Source organism: Macaca nemestrina, chromosome X (genome assembly GCF_043159975.1).
Source record: "Macaca nemestrina isolate mMacNem1 chromosome X, mMacNem.hap1, whole genome shotgun sequence".
Taxonomy (NCBI): domain Eukaryota; kingdom Metazoa; phylum Chordata; class Mammalia; order Primates; family Cercopithecidae; genus Macaca; species Macaca nemestrina.
In genome coordinates this window covers 116,736,460-116,757,683 of record NC_092145.1, presented here as the reverse complement: position 1 = coordinate 116,757,683, position 21,224 = coordinate 116,736,460, and the positions used below count along the sequence as shown (strand labels likewise).

Here is a 21,224-nt window from a genome sequence, read left to right as displayed (position 1 = left end):
CAATGGCGGACGCCCCTCCCCACACCAAGCTTGAGCATCCCAGGTTGATCTCAGGCTGCTGCAATAGCAGCGAGGATTTCAAGCCAATGGATATTAGCTTGCTGGGCTCCGTGGGTGTGGGACCCACTGAGCCAGGCACCGGAGGGAATCTCCAAGTCTACCGGTTGCGAAGACTGTAGGAAAAGCACAGTATCTGCGCAGGAGTGTACCGTTCTTCCTGGTACTGTCTCTCAGGGCTTCCCTTGGCTAGGAAAGGGAAATTCCCGACCCCTTGCACTTCCCGGGTGAGGTGACGCCCCTCCCTGCTTCAGCTCGCCCTCCGTGGGCTGCACCCACTGCCCAACAAGTCCCAATGAGATGAACCAGGTACCTCAGTTGGAAACACAGAAATTACCCACCTTCTGCGTGAATCTCACTGGGAGCTGCAAACCAGAGCTGTTTCTATTCGGCCATCTTGCTGGACCCTCCGCTCATTTTCAACTCATAATTTCTTAAGCAGGAGAAAACGTTAGTTTCTCTAAGAGTTAAAGAATGCATTCCTTCAGAAATTGAATCCTTGAGGGTGTTTTTTTTTTTTTCAATTGCAGTAGAAAAACTTCCTGAACACACTAAATAGTGTTGTAAAAACATTACGTTATCTGACTCCTATACATATTGATAACTGACTTCCACTTTTGTTCTGTAAACAGGACTGCTAGGCGGTTTGCTACTCTTTTTGTGAATATCAATGTGACCTCTGAGCCTCACGAAGTGTCTGCCCTATGGTTCTTGTGGTATGTGAAGCAGTGTGGGGGCACCACTCGGATATTCTCTGTCACCAATGGCGGCCAGGTATGGTGTGTATGTGTCTGTTCTGAAACAAGAGCTTCATCTGTGATTTTGCTTTCTCCCAGGGCAGTGTCTTTAATAATTGCTTCAGTATTTTGAAACATGAATAATTAGCAGCGTGAAATTATCTCAAAAAATTTTCTGAAAAAAATAATTTCTCATTTCCTTTTGTCACTCCTGAAAAGGAGTTCACAGATAAAGAATGTTTCATTTTGAATTAATTAGGTTTTGAGAATTAAGTTGCTTCCTTTTGGTGGCAGGTAAAATTAGGCTGTTTATGTAGGAGAAGCTAAATTCCTAAAATAATTTCCAAAATTCTAGAAATTGTACAATTATTGTACTTAAAATCATCTCTGTTCCAGATACCAGGTTTCTGTCCCATCTGTTTATCAGATTTATTCTTTTATGTTAACTGTTACAGAATGGAAGTGACTGTTCTTCCTTCTAATTTACACAAGTGATTATGGCCACTCTTGCAATAGTAAATTCTGCCTTTTGGATTCTTAGTTTTTGCTACCCACTTGAATTTGCCCAGTTTCTATATCATTTCCTTTATTAATAAGTAGACTTATTTGGTTCATTGGCTGGACACATGGCGAAGCCAGAATCCTAATTCCCCAGACTCTGAGATTCTCTGCTTCAACCCTTTCTGTTATCCAAAGAGAATGGGTATCTCTGTTCTATAAATGTTGTGCTTGGATGGTATGAGGTTTAATTAGTAGCAGTTTACTTCTAACTTAGGTTCTCTGAGTTCCCGAATTCTGAGTGCACAGTACAAGGTATAGAGTCTTTCTCTACCAAATGAATTATTCCTCTCCTGAGGAGGTCACCGGAAATCCCCAAGTTCTTGTGACACCAAGAGTCATTGCCCATTTGACCCTTAGCTTTGACAAACGCAGGACAGTTGCATTTTTTAAGTGTCTTTACTTACAGGCAGAAATGCCAGATTACTCCTTTTAGCCAGTATTTTACTTTCTGAGGTATTTTGATTCATATTTGATATTTGTGTCCTTCATTCAGAGGAGCCAGGATACTTCTAGCCAAATTCTACATGACCTTTTGGAAAATATGGTTCAGATGATTAATCTCAAACCATGATCACAATATTTTTCTAAAGAACTTAGGCTTATCCTATAATTTAATTCAACAAATACTAGACCTGGAGGGGTGGACAGTGAACAAGACAGAAACAGTTCATGGTCTTTCCACCGCATTAAAACTCAAAATAACTCTTAGAAAACAGACCAGATTGGTCCGGGTTTCTTGAAGAAAGACGAATCATGAATTTAGGTCTGAACCACTGTGGGAATTTTTTTCCTTTTTTTAAATTAATTTTTGAGACAGAGTCTCACTTTGTTGCCTAGGCTGGTCTCCAACTCCTGGGCTGAAGCAGTCCTTCCGCCTCAGCCTCTCAAAGTGCTAGGATCACAGGCATGAGCCACCATGCCTAGCCAGGAATATTTTTTATGAAGAACTTTGGTATTGTCATTAAAAGAGTAGCCAGTTACAAAAGTGCAAAAATCACTGCATGGCTGCTTATGCAGTTTTCTGGAGAAGCATGATTGAGGAATCTGTTAAGTGGTGGGCTGTGCACTTCTAACCATTTAAAGAATCTTCTGGCCAGGTGCGGTGGCTCACACCTGTAATCCCAGCACTTTGGGAGGCCAAGGCGGGTGGATCACCTGAGGTCAGGAGTTTGAGACCAGCCTGGCTAACATGATGAAACCCCATTTCTGCTGAAAATACAAAAAATTAGCCAGGCGTCATGGCACGCGCCTGTAATCCCAGCTACTCGGGAGGCTGAGGCAAGAGAATCACTGGAATCCGGGAGACGGAGGTTGCAGTGAACCGAGATCGTGCCATTGCACTCAGCTTGGGCAACAAGAGTGAAACTCCATCTCAAGAAAAAAAAAAAAAAGAATTTTCTATAATAGGCTAAAAATACCCTTCTGGTTCTTACCAAAAGCATTGTGTTAAGGAGTTACCTTCTTAGATTAAGCTGGAAACATTTCCATGGTGATCATAGCAGAAGGCAGGGGGTAGAGCACTTCTGGTCTTATAAGGGCCGCTCAAGAGAACTATTTAACAATATCTAAAGGAACAAGCAGATGCTTAGCCTTCACCCTCTGCCTCCACCTTGAAACTTACAGATAGTTTTGCAAAAAGTTACTCAAGATCTGATATTCCGATTCTTTTTATTTTTGAGATGGAGTCTAGTTCTGTCACTCATGCTGGAGTGCAGTGGCGCAATCTTGGCTCACTGCAACCTCCGCCTCCTGGGTTCAAGTGGTTCTCCTCCCTCAGCCTCCCGAATAGCTGGGATTACAGGCATGTGCCACCACGCCTGGCTAGTTTTTGTATTTTTAGTAGAGATGGGATTTCACCATGTTAGCCAGACTGGTCTTGAACTCCTGACCCCAGATGAGCCACTGCACCTGGCCCTTCTTCCCATTCTTAGAACATCATTTGGTGGTGACTAGTAGGACATGACTATCCCTAAAAGCACCCTGTAACTTTTTCTATAATATGGCACCATCTGCATCCTTACCTGCCTGGATAACCTCAGCCCAGAACTACAGGAATCAAAGGAAATTAGAAACCTCATCCTCTGGAGTAAGCACAGTGCCTGCCCCTTCCCAGGGCTCCCTCCACACCCTGCACTCTTGGGCATTTGAAGCCCACAAACTCGCTGATATTCCCACTTGGTCAGGGCAGCATTGGCATAGTGGAACATTTCTTCTGGTTCTGTGATTTTTATAAACTTTAATGGCTTTTCTTTGCTGGAAGCTGTGCAGGGAATGATCATTGAATTGTCTTGGCCAACTCTGCCTCTGTCCTAATGAATTCTTCTGACAGTTAAGTGTGCAGATATTGGAGGTGTGGCCTGTGACTTTCTGGAGGTTTTCTAATCAGTAGCCAATAGGATTTTCCTTCCTTGGGCTTTCATAATGTTTCCTGTCCTACCTACCTCCCCCTGTAGGAACGGAAGTTTGTAGGTGGATCTGGTCAAGTGAGCGAACGGATAATGGACCTCCTCGGAGACAAAGTGAAGCTGAACCAACCTGTCACTCATGTTGACCAGTCAAGTGACAACATCATCATAGAGACATTGAACCATGAACATTATGAGGTAACTCGGTTGAGTCAAAAGGAGCATATAGTAAATAGGCCTTGTGTCTTTTGCAGCTTCTAACCAGATACAATTCAAGCAGTAGCATAATTAATGCTGACATGTTTCCGCCTCAGTCTTCCAAATTACCAGCCTTGGTTGACCGACCTTGATCTGTTTTGTTGCCTTACAGTTGCCTCATTGTCTCATTTTGTATGTTTTTACTGCTCAATGTTGTTTAGAAGTGATAAAGATGATTTTTCATGCCTGCTACAAAGACTGCAGCTCACATTTGAGGTAATATTTTGCTTGTGTGTGTCTTAGTGCAAATACGTAATTAATGCGATCCCTCCGACCTTGACGGCCAAGATTCACTTCAGACCAGAGCTTCCAGCAGAGAGAAACCAGCTAATTCAGCGTCTTCCAATGGGAGCTATCATTAAGTGCATGATGTATTACAAGGAGGCCTTCTGGAAGAAGAAGGGTAGGCTGCTATTATTCATGTTTAAACTATTATATGAAGAAATCACACTGTTTTAGGATTATTGAACAGAAGGTATTGAATAGAAACAAAGTATTTTCAAATTGGTAGAAAAAGGGTTAGAAATCTTGGTCTGTCAATTTCCTCATATCCTTGGCCACACATGATGACCCCAAGAGCACTTGTTGGCAATGAGAGGGAAGAAGGAGATCACATCAGTCATAAGGCCACCATTGCCCTGGCTCCTGGCATCTGTCCTGCTTCTTACTTTTTATGAGCAGAGTGAGGTCAGCAGGCACCATCGAAAGAGCACTGCATTGAAGTTACACATTCCAGGACTTCGCTTGCTTGCTAGCATCAGACTGTAGGTGTAAAGTGGTGACAGTAATACCTACCACTAAGGTGTTGTGAGAATTAAATGAGGTGGGATCTTGGACTTAGAAAGCATCCCAGATATGGTGGCTATTGTTGATAAGCATTCTGGTTATACTCATCAGATTCCCTCCTGCCACTTCTTCCCTAGATTGGGTCATTCCCTCCAGCGCAGCCCTTCTCTTTCCTCATGTATGCTAGGAGCCAGGGTCATCTGACCATTTTTGTCATGCATTGGTTGGTCATAAGCCCTTTAGTTAAAGGTGATGGAGATGGGTCATTTTCTGTCTGTGGGTGAATAGACATCTTTATATATTCAGTGTGTGTATTTAACAAGGCATAGCATCTAGGATTGGGGCCAAGACCAAGAGTTTAAGATTTGCCTTCCTCTTAAAAAATAGTTTATATATATTTATGTGTGTATGGGTGTCTCTGATGAGCTTGGTCTCGATCTCCCATTGATTTTTCTCCTGGTTAAGATTACTGTGGCTGCATGATCATTGAAGATGAAGATGCTCCAATTTCAATAACCTTGGATGACACCAAGCCGGATGGATCACTGCCTGCCATCATGGGGTAAGTTAGAGCTGGCTGTTCTACATTTTCCAAATTGTGTTGATGTATTGGTGTGGATGCTGTTAAAGTATATTGCTTTGGAATTAAGCTCAAGCAATGATGAATAATGCTATCAAAATATGTAATGTATTAAAATATTGCAGTAATGTTTTGTGTGTAGCACAAGAATACTGGGAAACTTTACTAAAATTGACACCATTTTGAACTTGTACCCATGTATGTCTTTCTCTCACACAAAGCTTACATGTTGAGGACAGAGTGAAAAAAAGCAGCTAGACAGGCAGTATGGTAGCCACCCCTGCCTACAGGCAGAATGTCCACAGCCATTCTGAAATGAGAACTAACTACTTTATTCTATCAAAAAATTCTAAATGGAGGGGTTCTCGGTTTTATCCTTTTCTCCATTCCAGATATCTGCTACATAGCAAATGTTAGTTGTCACCCTAAGATATAAGATAGCTGACCAATTAGGAGGCACAGTTCAGAGTTGAGCCAGGCCTTGATTGGATGGCATGGCAGTTTTTCTGGTGGGTCACTCTAGTTATCCTTCACCAGTGGTGCTTCACTTAACCTCCGAAGTGTGCAGATGTTCCAGGATCTGGTTCTGTGTAGGGAAAATGAGAGCTCTTCCCTTCTCTTCCCATTCCGGCACACAGCTGCCCTACTCGATGGGGGTTAGGGGGTCCCGAGAAGGAAGTAGGGTCTCCACAAAGGAATTGCTAAGGAGTTCCACAGCCTCCCTGTTGCCTGCCTTTTGGCCTCCTCAAAAACTATGCAAATAAAAGGCGATCTGTTCTGCCACTCCGTAACAAAAGAACATAGCTTCAGTAGCAATCAAGTGACTTTTAAAGGGGAGACCAGTGGTCTCCCCTTTACCCCTGGGAAATGCATACCTCTTGCTCAAAGGGAAAGGTGAACTCATGCACATCATGTCATTGAAGGAAAATTACAAAGGCAAAAGGAGCAGACCCACATCCCAGGGAACTTAGAAAGCAGGTTGTGCTGCTGGGTTACTAATGAGACATTTTATAACCACCTCTCTCACTGTAACATATAAGAACACCAGCCTCCCTGAGAAAGGCAGGTGCTTACAACATAATGACCGTTGGAATAACACATCCTCTTCATCTCTAGCCCCAATGGGCAGAAAAGGATATAGGTTGTTTGGGTAGTTTGACATCATCTTCTACATACCAGAGAAAAGCAGGAGGTTCAGGTACAGGTTTCAGGAGAATGTCAGTGAAGACCAATCCAACTGTGAATGGAAGAGCATTGATGTTTTTCTTGCCCTAGGAGTTAGATATAGTGCTGTCTTCTGCCATTTTGGGCTTTCTTTCTTTCTTTTTTTTTTTTGAAAGTAGAACTCAATATTTTGATGATTTTAGTTAAGATAAATAGTATAAAAGGAAAATGTTAAACAGTTGTGTTCTGTGGACAGCGGGGCTAAAACAAATATAAAATAATAATAATTGGTTATAGAGAACCAAGTATAGAAGATGAGAGTTTCCTTGGAAACTGAGGAATAGCAAAATGATCTGTTTCTTGGCGATGTGGTGTTAAAAATTAAAGCTACCATTTATTGAGCGCTGGTTGTGGGTGCAAGTTTTTATGTGTACAATGCTTTTGGGCTTTCTTCAGCATTATTATTAACTAGGTTATTCAGGGCTCAAATAACTGACCCGCTGTTAATGGAGTTATTTAGGCAATTCTTAGAAAGTGATATTCTAATTTCTTTCATCTTGACACTTGCCTCCACCCTGCTCTTTGCTCATGGCCACAGCCACGAAAACCTTGAAGACAGGGGTGGTAATTGCCCAGCACTGTGTTTCTAATAACCTTTTGGAAACTAGAAAGGACGTTGTACTTTAGAACTGTGAAACATTTCCAACACAAAGCCAGCATGTTTAATTTCCTCAATAAAACACCAAAGTAAGTTAAAGCTTATTTATCCATAGTTGGAATTAGATCAAAGAGATTATTTCATTCATGACTTGAGATTTGGCAGAAATAACCAACACTAACTGCCCTTTGGGAAGGGAACTGTAAAAAGTATACAAGACGAGTTGACTAAAAATGTTTTCAGATAAATCATTTAATCTTTTATCAGATATTGATGATTAAAAAATACTATATACATCTAAACATACTGATTCTTACATAAACCCAAAATCTAACTAAAATAATCAATAACAAGCTGTAACTTAAGGCGTTAAATCATGCAAAATTATGACTATATTCCATAAAGTTCAATAGTTCAGATTTCCTAAATAGTCCACAGCTTTCTCTGAAATGCTATTCTCTGCATTAACATACGTTTTTGCTTCTCAGAGTGATCTCAAATAACAGCCCTAAAGGAACTGCCAATCCAATTTGAGGAACACTTTAATTTGGGGGTAGGGAGAGGAGGAAATATCTGTTTTTTGCACTGATCTATCTGTCCTTTTGGTCTTGAATAAAAGAAATACACATTTAAAAATTTTTTAATGGAAAAATAATTTCATTGTCCTTTAGATCATTTGGATTTTTTAAAGCTTTCTTTGTTTTTTGTTTTTTTTGTTTTTTTTTATTGAGACAGAGTCTCACTCTGCCGCCCAGGCTGGAGTGCAGTGGTGCGATCTCCGCTCATTGCAAGCTCTGCCTTCCGGGTTCACACCATGCTCCTGTCTCAGTCTCCCAAGTAGCCGGGACTACAGGCACCCACCACCACGCCCCGCTAATTTTTTGTATTTTTAGTAGAGACGGGGTTTCACTGTGTTTGCCACGATGGTCTCGATCTCCTGACCTCGTGATCCACCCGTCTCGGCCTCCCAAAGTGCTGGGATTACAGGCATGAGCCACAGCGCCCAGCCGAACGCTTTCTAATAATAGTATAACTAAGGACTTCATGTCACAATTCAATTCTTTTAAATATACATGCAGTGAGTAATATCAGTATAATAAATAGAATCTATTTGATTAAAGGGGAGCAGGCAGGTTATAACTGAGTTTTATTGAGTTACTTTATTTGGGGACTATATCAGGTCAGTTTCCAGGGAAGCTGACACAGAGCTGGAGATTTGGGTGCTGGAGGTTTATTGGGAAGTGCTCTGGGGATGACTACCTATGGCGGAAGGATTAAGCAGAACTTGAGCTCCAGTGTTGTCCCAACAAAGGCCTCCCCCATTCCCTTGGAAGTTCTGGAGCTGGGTGGCCCTTCAGAGTTGTCTTCAACTGCATCTAGGTCAGGACAACTCTGGGGCGGGGTGAGACCTTGAGCAAGGCATTCTCTGCTGTCCCGTCCAATTACTGGGGAAGATTTCAGCTGTGAGCTGAGTGATGATTGCCTGGTCCCAAAGGGAGGCCTGGGGGGCCCACCGTGGCCTCCACTACAGACACATGTTTATATTTGTTTTTCCAGCTTCGATAACGTATTTGGCAGAAGGCAACAGTCATTACCAGAATAATCATTTAGCACAACATTAATTCATTCAACATTTGATTTTCTACTATATGCCAAAAATCATGTTAAACTTTAGAAGTAAAATATTGAATAGGAGGTCACTGGTCATGTAGGGAATCACAGCCTAGCAGGGGTTTTGGACACACAGGCAGACTAAAGACAACGTGGCATTTGCCCTAGTAGAGGAGGAGAGTCTGAGAGAGTTCATTTAATGCTGAATAGCTACAGGTTAAGAATACTTCAAAAAGAAAGGGCAGCTCTTAAGATAAACAGCTGTAACCTGATCATTCAATGTAACCTCTCTCTCCAGCTTCATTCTTGCCCGGAAAGCTGATCGACTTGCTAAACTACATAAGGAAATAAGGTAAGAGATTTATAACTGAAAAATAGATGAAAAAGTTAGCTTTGTATTGTGATTTTGCACTGACACTAGTAGAATAACATGAGGAAAAACACAATACTTCACAAATATTCTCAAAATTCCAACAAACCAACCTTTTGTATTTTGCTATAGCCCTCTTGACCTAGCCCTTGCCCATGTGCATATATTAATTTTACATGTTTGTGTTTATTTTACAATGGTTAAGAGGTAGGATTTCCCTGTGAGATGGATGGAGAAAATAATAGAAAATATTAGCTGTGAAAAAAGCTATAAAAACCGAATCCCAATCCCCTTTCAAGGCCATAATCCTTTTCTAAGATTATCTGACATGGACTTTCTAAAAAGTGTATTTTAACTTGTAGCAACTTGTGTACATGAAAGTATTCACTACTGATTATCTGGTACACAGTTCTGGTGTTCCCTTATCTGAAAGTTTCCTAATATAAAATTTATTTTAGGACAGTGGCTTTTTGTTTTGTTTCTTTCTCCCTTTCTCTTTCTGTCATGGTATATTTGTTTTGTTTTGTTTTGGAATCCTTTGTTCAATTAAAATCTTACCTGGAGAGATTAGCCTTTTAACATCAGAGTTATTTGGCTGTTGGAGGGATGCCTCTGGGTAGCCCTAAAACCTCTGCTAGCTTTTAAAGAGGTCCAATACATACACAAAAATACAGACTTTTCTCTGAATGTAATTAAAAAAATTAAACAGCTAACCCATTAGCAGCCCTTGCTTTGGGAGTTACTCTGATGACTTTAGAAGTGGGGGAAAGGCTGCAGAATGAGTTCCTACATGTGCACACGGATTTGTTTATTTGAACAACCGTGAGATTCAACAATCTCATGGTTTGCATGTAAGCTTTACATGGAAGAAACTCCCAGCTTCAATCCCTGTCAGGTTCTTCTCTGTTCACTGTAAGTGGTAAATGGTTGAATCTCAACAACCATGAGATTCAAACAACCATGAGATTGTGGAATCTCATGGTTGTTAAAAATTAACTCTACTCACTCAGTAGAGGAGGGATTTGGGGTCCAGTGATAGGGAATGATTTGTTCAAGGCTCCATAGCTAGTGTCTTAGTGCATTTGTGATACTGTAACAAATGCTTGAAACTGGGTAATTTATAAAGAATAGAAACTTATTTCTCACAGTTCTAGAGGCTGGGAAGTCCAAGATTATGATGCCAACAGATTCAATTCAGTATTTGGTGAGAGCCTGTTCCATAGGTAGCACTTTCTCACATGGCAGAAAAGGCAGAAGGAGGAAGGACAAAAAGGGATGAAGGTGGTGTCCTCACTTGGAGGAAGGCAGAAGGGCAGAAAGGGCCTAGCTAGTTCCCTCCAGCCCGTTTATAACGGCACTAATCTATTCATAAGGGCAGAATCTTCCTGATTTCATCATTTCCCCAAAGACCCCCACCTCATAATACCATCATCTTGGAGGTTAAGTTCCAACATTTAAATTTTGGAGGGACACATACATTCAAATCATCGCAGCTAGCTTGTGACAAAGTCTGGAGTAGCATATAACGCATACTTTTTAATTACACCACACTAAGCTGACATTTTCTTTTGGATTTCCTGCTTTCCCTCCTTATTAATAGTAAAATAAATACCAGCCTGTAGGTAGACATTTGGTTATGATTCCACACAGTGGCTGAACTTCTCAAAAGTTCTTGTAAGGCAAAACCCTTACTGAATATGTCATTGACAAAAACAGTGGTTCCCAGATCTGACTGCATCAAAATATCCCAAAGGATGTTTGGAAAATATGTTTTTATAAGACTTATATATTGTGATTGAGTAGATTTGAGGTGGGGCCTGCCTATTTGTATATTTCAACAAGGCTTTCAGGTGATTATGACAAGCAACCAGATTTAGAAACCAGTGAATAAGTTCAACAAGATGATTTGCACAGTGGCCTCTTTTGGCCATCACTTAGGTTCTGTTATTTTTAGAACCAAATTAATCAATCAGTGCATTGTTTTAACATCCTTGCCTTACATATCTTTTCCAAAAATTTTTAATTTTAAAGGGAAGAAGGGAAAAGGAAAGATAATTTTCTGTGTTTGTATGAACTCATCCTTGGCTCTTCTAATAATATGAAATACAGTAAATAATGACTTATAACTATTATAATTGTTTTTAACATTCATGAATGAAAACTAACTACAGTGGAGGTTGATTGGATTTCAGGTTTCACTCTGCTTTAATAAAAATTTTATTACACATCCAGAAAGTAAGTTAAGCAGGCCTGGAGCAGTGGCTCACACCTATGATCCCAACACTTTGGGAGGCTGAGGCAGGCAGATTGCTTGAGTGTAGAAGTTGGAGACCAGCCTGGGCAACATAGAGAAACCCTGTCTCCACAAAAAATAGAAAAATTAGCCAGGCATGGTGATATGTATCTGTAGTCCCAGCAATTCGGGAGGCTGAGGCGAGAGGATCACCTGAGTCCAGGGAGGTTGAGGCTGCAGTGAGCCATAACCATGCCACTGCATTCCAGTTTAGGTGACAGAGTGAGACCCTATCTCAGAAATAATAATAATAGTAATAAGTTAAGTACTGTTGAGCTTTTTTAGAATGATCATTGCCGATACTTTCATTTTCTAATTAACTCAAAATGTCTGAATTATTGCTTGTAACACCCTTGTGAAGTAGATGTTAGAATCAGTCATCTCTTCATAGACTAGGCAAAGAGGGTACCATAGTAGGCTGAGGATGGATTTTGACTGAACAAATATTTCCTGAGTACCTGCTATGGGCAGATTACTCAGAAGCGTAGAGCCTTACCCTGCTATTAATTAGCTGAGCAAAATCAAACAAATCTCTGCAGTTCCCTGAGCCTCGGTTTCCTCATCTCTGAAATAAGGGGCTTGAATCAGGCTGAGAGAGACAGACAGGCAGACAGTAGTCTTGAGACTTCTTCCCATTATTCCTTTCCTTTATGACTTTTTATGTATAATGTGAGCGGCTCTTTGAAGGAAGCCAGACTTTCTCTGACTGTCCTGAAATTTAACTATCCACCTAAATATCCATCTAATGTTGCATGACATCATCTCAGGAGTGGCATTTGTCTCTCCCTTAAAACCTTCCATGGAAAATGGTGACAATAAGCAGAGTTTATAATCCGCCTCCTCCTCCTGACTTTATACCTATGAGGTGAATGTTCTGGAAGTTATATAAATGGTATAAGTGTGAGGATTTAGATAAATTTATAAGGTTACACTTTATCCCACATTATTCAGAGAAATTGGGGGCCTGTCTTTAAAATATTTTCTAATGTAATTGGCAACATAAAATTGTATATTTCTAAATCTCGATTTCTTTATTACCAGGAAGCTTGAGCTCCCCCCGCCCTGCATAATTTTGTCTCTTCAGCTTTTAATACTTGTCTTATAGATTTGACTCAAACCTTTTGCCACATTTTTAAGCAAATATTTTTCCAGTTGCTTGTTATCCCTTAACAAATATTTTAGAGCATTTTCAAATGTTTAAACTATATTAAAACTATAAAAGGTAAATAGGAAAAGTATATAACTGGATCAGTGTGAACCTATGCAAACAAATCCAGAAATAAAACCATTAATTTCTAAAACAGGTGATTTTAGTAAATTAGACCTTTTAAAAAAATTCACCATGAGTAGTTGTGAGTTAAAATGTATTTCATTTCAAAAAGAGTTTAAGTACAACCACTAATTTTTTCAGACATGAAAATACCATGTTCTGGGCTAGTCATTTAGATAATGAATTATGAGAACAACGAAAGGCTGTGTTTGAGGTAACATTAGCATATTGTGCCCATCCCTCAGATACACTTTGAAATACTGTGGTCCACAGATCATTCTATCAAGTGACAAATTCCTAGACTGAAATGACTGTAGATACTTTCTCTATAGCATATCTTATGTTATGCTTAAAAGATTAAATGAGCTTTATATGTTTGTAGGTAATTAAAACACAAGTATAGGATAGTTGAAAGACATCATCACTTATACTATAGACTTGTAAAAGGGATCATTTTAGAATTCTACATATTCCAGAAAAGTTATATAGAATCAGTTCCTAGGACTGGCTAAACTTAATTGAATCCATTTTTCCCATTTTTATCTCAAGCAGATATCATATTAGGTAGTGAAAGAGGCAAAAATGTAAAAAAGAAAAGAATAATTCCATTGAATCCTCAAATTAAATGACTATTGAGGCATCGAAAGTTAATTTGAGCGCAGGGATTCATGGAACTGCTCATTTGTGCAGTTACAGAAGGCCCTGGATTTTAATTTTTCTGTAATAAATCTGGTTGATACCAAGAGCTCTAGAACTCACTGGATTTATTCTATACCCATCAGTTACTCCTTCCCTAATTTTTTTTTTTTTTTTGGCTCTGTTTTATAGGAAGAAGAAAATCTGTGAGCTCTATGCCAAAGTGTTGGGATCCCAAGAAGCTTTACATGTAAGAAACTCCCAGCTTTAATCCCTAGCAAGTTCTTCTCTGTTCATTATAAGTAGTAAAGCAAAGTAGATTCTGATTTTCTGACAGTCTTATGAAGAGCGTATAAAGCGATATGCTTAACTTGGAGGATAAACTTCAGCAGTCACAAAAGGTCATTAAAAGCTGGTGTTAGGTGCATGTAATTTCTGACACAACAACTCCTTTGGGCTGTTTAAATGTTCACTAGATAACTGGCAGCCAATTGTAATGAGAGCCTAGAGCTGCAGGGATCATGTCAAGAATGGGTGAGATGGGTTCCCAGAACAGTCCTGTCCTCAGTCAGTGTCACTTACCTGCTGCACAATTAAATTCCAGATATGTCATCATTTGTTGGCGAAGGCAAAGTAGTATGGTACTTGACAAGATGGACTGAATCTAGAGTCTCTTCCCAGGTCAAAGTCATACTAATTTATTTTTCCATGTGTGAACTCAATTCACAACTCATTTAGGAATATCAGTGCTTTCAATCCACCACTGAAAGCAATTAGGAGAATGAAATTACGTCTTTTTGGAAAAAATACCAACAGCTGGGGGCTCTTTCAGGGGTTTGCCTCTAAACTGTTCAAATAATAAAACTTTGTGAATGTGCCAGGGAAATTAGAGAAGGTTCTCTCATGTCCCCTAGGAAACATTTTTCATCTGAATTGCCCCTTTTTAGTGGAATTCCCATCATTCATGTTTCCAGCTTAGAGAAGGGGTTGGGAAAAAAGTCTTTCTTAGACATTTGTTTGTCTTCTGCCTCCTCCTTCCCACCCTTTTCTTAGCAATAATGCCTGGTAGATGGGGAAGTAAAGTCTGTTATTAGAGACTCCAGAGATTTGAGCAGACCTTTCCACAAGCTGAATTGTTGATGGGGTTTCCTATAGACTTAGCTCCAAAGACTTCAGAATCTGCATGGATGGATGGATACCCCTCTCTCCCAGATACTGGAATACTTCCATGTCTTCCCTAATCAAGAAAATGGGAAGAGCAAAGGATACATGTTTTGCCACATGGTCCTTCACAAAAGGCCATTACTTGGTACTCTCATGTTTCCCCTTGAGTGAGTTAGAAAAACAGGATCTTCTTCATTTTCTTAATGTAAACTTTTTGTTAAAGCAACGATATTGTTGACTTGCAGCATTTCAGCTTTGTTTTCTCTTTTGCATTTTCTTCCCCACTGAACTGCAGCCAGTACACTATGAAGAGAAGAACTGGTGTGAGGAGCAGTACTCTGGGGGCTGCTACACGGCGTACTTCCCTCCTGGGATCATGACTCAATATGGAAGGTATTACACAAGCACTACGCCAATTAATCCAAGACCTGTGCCAAATTTAAAAGGAAAAGCAGAGTTCAATGGGAATTCTAGAAATAGTTGTCAAAATCCCCATTTCTCATGTCCCAGATCATACCTGTATATTTCTGGATGTCCATAGAAAAATAAAGATGTCATTACATAGAACAATAGCTGTCAGCATATAGAACAACAGCAGAACAGTGGGGAGGATTTCAGATGTGAACAGTGCTTGTGAGAATGAAGCAAGCTGCAGTGTCCTCCAAGGGGCCTTCGTGAGCTCAACTTGACATTTTAGTCTCACATGACTGCCTTAGGCTCCTTGGCGCCAGTCAACACAGAACAACATTGGACGTTGTTTATCCAACACGTCTGTCTTGCCAACAGAGCATCTGCAGACAGTTCTCTTCAGGGAAAGAGTCCTCACTGTATACAGTTGAGGTGTGAGGAAATGACATCCACGTGGGGTGGGGAAGTCCACCTTGACCTAGAAGCCCCTTGCCCCATGGAAGCCATTATCTCTATGCTTCATAGGCATAGTGTCCAGTAACTTGCTCAGTTATAAGACTTGCTCAGTTACAAGAGACACCACACTCAGGGAAGCCCAAAGTGATAGCCTCCTACCAGGTATTTACAATTCATTTAGAGTCCTCCCAGCCTGGATGCAGTTTACTAATGTGGGGGTGGGAGGGGAGGCACTTTTAGCATAAGTGGTGCTGCCTCCATACATGGCATTACACCTTCATCTGGTTTCCAGAGAGACAGAGCTAGAATGTTAATACAAGGTCACATTTGTCCACTGAAAAGGAAGAAGTATTTATTAACCTTTTCGTTACAGGAGGTTTTGGTCTGGTTTTTTTTTTTTTTTTTTTTTTTTCTTCTTAAGTGATTCAAATCGCCTTTGTTTAACAATAGCAGGATCGATGAACTGGATTAGTTCTGGCATCAAAGTAGAAGTCTAGAAGACAAGACTAAGATAAGGAATAGATGAAGCCCAGGGTTCTGGAATTGGAAAAAGGAGTGCCAGCGGGTTGAGATGAAGGCCATCAGGGTGGGGGGCAGGACGTGCAGCTTGGGAGAGTTCATGAAACTAGCTGTGGACATGGCAGGAGTCAAAGCCAAGAAAGTTGGAGGGGACAGCTGTCCATTCAGTCCAGCCCTTCTTTGTAAGAGGAGACCCATTTCCTTGCCCTCAGGCAGTCCCTAGAGAAGCTCAGAGAAGCTAACTGTACAGAGGTTGTTTTCTTAAAGAGACACACCCATATAATGTCTCAGGTCTCTCCTTTGCCAGAAATGACAGTTAACGTCCCTGTCTTCCCACTTGCCACTGTAGTTCCTCCTGACACACTGGGAGTGCCTGCAAAGCTGGATCTGTGGCTGTTCTCAAGAAGAGTGCACCCTCCCCCGAGAAAGACAGGAGAGGGAGAAGAATGGACTGCCAACAGGAAACATAGCAAAGAAATCTGATTTGGGGATTGAATACATGTTCTTATATTCCAGCTCTGGCTGGCTTGGCAAAGGTCACCATCCCCTTTAATGATTGATGATCTGATGGCCTGATTCTCCCTGGCTTGAAAGTTCAGATCCTCTACGCAGACCCAGAAAACAAAAAGTGACTCTTCACCTTGGGCTAAGTCATATGGGTGTTTTTTAAACAGTCCGAATTTCTGTGCCTTCTGCAGACTAAATGAGGGCAGTGCTTGGCTCGTTTACCCTGCCCACCTTCCCGAGTAACTCTGTGTAACCTCTTGGTTCCCTTGAAGGGTGATTCGTCAACCCGTGGGCAGGATTTTCTTCGCGGGTACAGAGACTGCCACAAAGTGGAGCGGCTACATGGAAGGGGCAGTTGAGGCTGGAGAACGAGCAGCTAGGGAGGTAAGCAGGAAAGCCCAGGCTCTCTCCCTCCTGAGTCACGGCAACGTTTTTGGCATCTGGTCTTGCTAGTTCTTGACACTGATAGAATCTGTATGTCCATTTCTCTGCCCCTCACTCATGGGGCTCATCTGTGGCTAGCAGGGCCTTGAATCTGTAGAAACTCTACAGCCTCTTTTCATAATACCATGGTCACTTTCTTTCAGGTCTTAAATGGTCTCGGGAAGGTGAACGAGAAAGACATCTGGGTACAAGAACCTGAATCAAAGGTCAGTTTGGTGGCTCTGGGCACTCTCTCTCCTTAGACCCATCATGGAACATAAAACTCACATCTCCCTTCTTCTAGCCTCTGATTTAATTATAGATGCAACTATCCCAGGGGTCTCCATGCATGGATCTTGCAGCTGTGTTTTGTTCCTCCATGTCAGCATGAGTTTTTTGCTCATGATCTGTGTTCCTTCATCTAGGACGTTCCAGCGGTAGAAATCACTCACACCTTCTGGGAGAGGAACCTGCCTTCTGTTTCTGGCCTGCTGAAGATCATTGGATTTTCCACATCAGTAACTGCCCTGGGATTCGTGGTGTACAAATACAAGCTCCTGCCACGGTCTTGAAGTTTTATTCCTATGCTCTCTACTCATTGATTTTCAATATCACCAAAGGAAAATATTGACAAATTTAAAGGCTGTGTCACTGGGCCATTTTTAAGTGTACTGGATTTAACTACCTTTGGCTTAGTTCCAATCATTGTTAAAGTAAAAACAATTCAACGAATCGCCTAATTAATTTCAGTAAGATCAAGCTCCATCTTCTTTGTCTGTGTAAACCAACTCATGTGAATTGATAGAATAAAGCCTTGTGATCACTTTCTGAGATTTAAAAAGTTAAAGGTGATGTGCTCATCAGAAACAATTTCTGTGTCTTATTTTTATTCCCGTCAATGCAAAATACCTGATGATTTCAGAAACAAAGCATTTGACTTTCTGTGGAGGTGGAGTAGGTGAAGGCCCAGCCTGCGACTGTCCTTTTTCTTCCCTTAGGCAATGGTGAAGTGTCATTACAGAGCCTAGAGGCTCCCAGCCTCCTGGAGGAAGCAGCCTCCACTTTGGATCAGGAAATAGTAAAGCAAAGACATGTTGGGGATAAGTGGCATGCAGACCCTCAGACCAGAATGGGGACATCTTGTAAGCTGCTGCCTCAGGAATCTCCTGACCACTTCTAATTCCTCCGGCTTTTCTAGACATCTAGTCTCAGTGCTAGCTTATTTGTATTTTTCCTCTTTCACTTCTTATGGAGGAGAGTGTTTAACTGAGTTAGAATGTTGAGACTGACTTGCTGTGACTTGCGTGCAGCTTTCCAGTTGAGCAGAGGAAAATAGTGGCAGGACTGTCCCCTGGGAGGGCTCCCCGCTTAGCTCTGTGTGGGACCAACTGCAATTGGCATCTTCTCTTCCCCCGGAAGGCAGCTAGACACCGATGGATCCTTGTCAGTTGTAACATTCTATTTCAACTTCGGGAAAGCAGCAGTTTTCTTTTTTTTTTTTTTTTTCCTATGACCACAGAATTAGACATACCTCTCAACTTACATATGTCTTCAACATGGTTACCTCTGCATAAATATTAGCATAGCATGCCAATTTCTCTTGAGTACTGAAATACACATGAGAAATTTGACTGTTATTTGTTGAGACTATCAAACAGAAAAGAAATTAGGGCTCTAATTTCCTTAAAGCAAGCTCGCTTTAAGGAAGCAAAATTGAGTCATTTTATATATGAAGACTAAGTTCTCTATCTTAGGAGTAATGTCGGCCCAGAAGGGTGCCCACTTCTTGTTTTCCCATTTTAAAAACTCAGATTTTAAAAGCCCTTTCCAAAGGTTTCAGCCGTAAAATGCTTCTTTTTTAAAATGTATCAACATATTTTTATTTAAGGGGAATTAACAATTGCCAGGGGAAGCCAGCCAACCCAGTTTATTATATCATTAACCTTATAAATTCAAACCTAAGTTGCTGGACCCCGGTGTGAGGGCATACATCTGCCAAAGTTTTGCCTATCCTAAGAGCTGGATTTTTCTACTGCTCTTTGTCTTGCAGTTTAGCTAATTTAGGAGTTTTGAGAATGTATTGGATATGCTCCAGTACATACGGAGTTGCCGCATATTATATCAAACTGCTTTGAGAAATCTCGTCCCTAATCTATTGCAGTTGTTTCTATTAACTTACTGATTAACTCAGTCCTGACACACCTTTTGGGAAATGCTGACTTAAACTCCTTAACTGGCAACAGTTGGAACAGTAATCAGTTTGTTAACATATTTAAAGTCTTGAATATTGAAGAACTCATAAGTATGTGATTTACCCTTTTCAATTTTTTGGAAAACCATTTAATTTATTCTAATTAGATTAACCCTGTTAATCTACGGATTGGATATCAAAATGAATGCCAGTCCAGATGTGCCTAGACACGAAATTGGAGCTGAGGACTCTCACCATATGCGAGTTCATCCAGTACGAAGATACCATAAGCCTTTTCTCTGAACCAGAGAAATGAAAGTCAGTTTAAGAGGCTGATACATCTTGGCCCTGTTAAGGCATCCACTTCACAGCCGTGAAGGCTGAGTCAGCCCCACTCCATAGGTAGGCCAAGAATTAGATTTTAAACCTTCATCTGTCTGTCCCAGTTAACTGTTAAATAAGGCCTTATCCTCCACTGAAGAGTATAGATTGAAGGATTGTGAACTATGTTTAGTCTGGTTGTGAAATTGGTGCCTAATGTTCCATGTCTGAAGTTTGCCCCAGTGCTACATGTTGGAGTAGACCTATGCGTGTGCTTTGCCATTGAAGTAAGATTTTGCCTGTATGGTACTGTTTTGTTTGTTAATAAAGTGCACTGCCACCCCCGATACAGACTCGACTCCTGTATTGAGTTGATAGCTCTATGCGGAAAGTTCAATGGCTTCTTATAGCAAGAGGTCACAATGAGGCATTGTCCATGGAGGATAGGCTTAGGAAATCGTTTGGTATCGACTGCAAATTCTCAAAGTTGAGTTTGACTCTCATGTGTTATTGAGGTTTTCTGGGAACTGATTAAATGCTGAAATACTGTAGCCTGCCTGACTGGGCCACAGGTGTGGATTCTGGTCCAAGTTTTCTCACCTAATTAGCTTATGATACCTTGAGCAAGTCACTTTGGTTCTCTCGGTCTCCACATCTGGAAAAGGTTGGGTTGCATTAGATGGCTTCTAAGCATTCTTTTCATGGCAGCATAATGTGGTCTATGCATTTTGTTGCCAGGGCTATATTTTTGCCTATTGGTATGCCAGGGGCAAAAAATTCAGTCTTTCTGTACCCTGCTTTACTCCTTGTCCTAGATTGGGTTCCCTGGAAACAGGCTCTAAGATACAGAGTCAGGGCAAAAAGTTTATTGAAGACAATCCTCAGAAAATACACCTAAGAGGGTGAGGAAGGCAGGACTGGGCAGGAGAGTCGACCTACAATGCAGTTGCAACTACAGGTTCTAATGAGGAGCTAGGAAGACCCTTCAGAAGTGTCCCTCATTGAGACAAGGAGGTCTGGACTCTGTGACCCTTCATCAGCCTCCCTCTGAGAGAGGGTGTTACCTGGGGTAAGGCAGGTTCAAGGACGATTTCTAGTGAGGAACTGTAGCTGGGAACTTCAGCCAGCCTGTATTCCCGGCAGATCCAGGGTGGAGTACTGCATTATCTACTTTACTCCCATAGAAAATACAGAGTCGCCTTGTCATGTAAAAGACATCGTGAACTTGAACTTTGGTTTTATAGATAGAATGGAGCTCTCTCTGTGAACCTATCCCTGTTAGGTAAAGGAACTTCTTTTAGTGGGTTGTATTTCTGCACTACTCTTTACATGGAAGAAAGAAAAATCAGAATTGGAAGGAACCCTGGAAATGATTCCATCTCTGTCTCAATGAGGGAGCCCCACCTACAGAAAACTAACAGAAAGATCAAAGGGAAAAAATAAGCATTTCTAAATAGGAGTCCTAAATCCACTGTCTTCAGGAGTTGGGCAGCTAAAAACGAACGGCAGCAGACATAAGGCATTTGGGAATACTGAGGACCGGCTGACCTAGGAAGTATGTGCCCTTCTAAAGAGCATTTATATTCAAATTCCTTGAAAAGATTGCTGACCAATTAAAACACATTTGGGGTGGGTGCGGTGGCTCACACCTGTAATCCCAGCACTTTGGAGGCCGAGGCAGGTGGATCACTTGAGGCCAGGAGTTCAAGACTAGCCTGACCAACATGGTGAACTCCCATCTCTACTAAAAATACAAAAATTAGCCCAGCATGGTGGTGTACGCCTGTAATCCCAGCTACTCGGGAGGCTGAGGCAGGAGAATCGCTTGAATCCGGGAGGCAGGGGTTGC

The 21,224-nt window shown here is 41.2% G+C and overlaps 1 protein-coding gene across 1 annotated transcript in view; it reads left to right on the top strand.

The window, feature by feature from the left end:
* The window catches only part of LOC105463379 (monoamine oxidase A), an 84,999-nt gene extending 65,277 nt beyond the window's left edge, over positions 1 to 19,722 (top strand). Inside the window, exons 6-15 of the mRNA XM_011710439.3 lie at positions 690 to 831; positions 3,809 to 3,958; positions 4,262 to 4,421; positions 5,270 to 5,366; positions 9,116 to 9,169; positions 13,579 to 13,636; positions 14,846 to 14,943; positions 16,713 to 16,824; positions 17,028 to 17,090; positions 17,289 to 19,722. Coding sequence (XP_011708741.2) covers positions 690 to 831; positions 3,809 to 3,958; positions 4,262 to 4,421; positions 5,270 to 5,366; positions 9,116 to 9,169; positions 13,579 to 13,636; positions 14,846 to 14,943; positions 16,713 to 16,824; positions 17,028 to 17,090; positions 17,289 to 17,435 — 1,081 coding nt within the window. The 3' untranslated portion in view covers positions 17,436 to 19,722. The remainder of the gene's footprint in view (positions 1 to 689; positions 832 to 3,808; positions 3,959 to 4,261; positions 4,422 to 5,269; positions 5,367 to 9,115; positions 9,170 to 13,578; positions 13,637 to 14,845; positions 14,944 to 16,712; positions 16,825 to 17,027; positions 17,091 to 17,288) is intronic.
* The last annotated feature ends 1,502 nt before the right edge of the window (positions 19,723 to 21,224 follow it).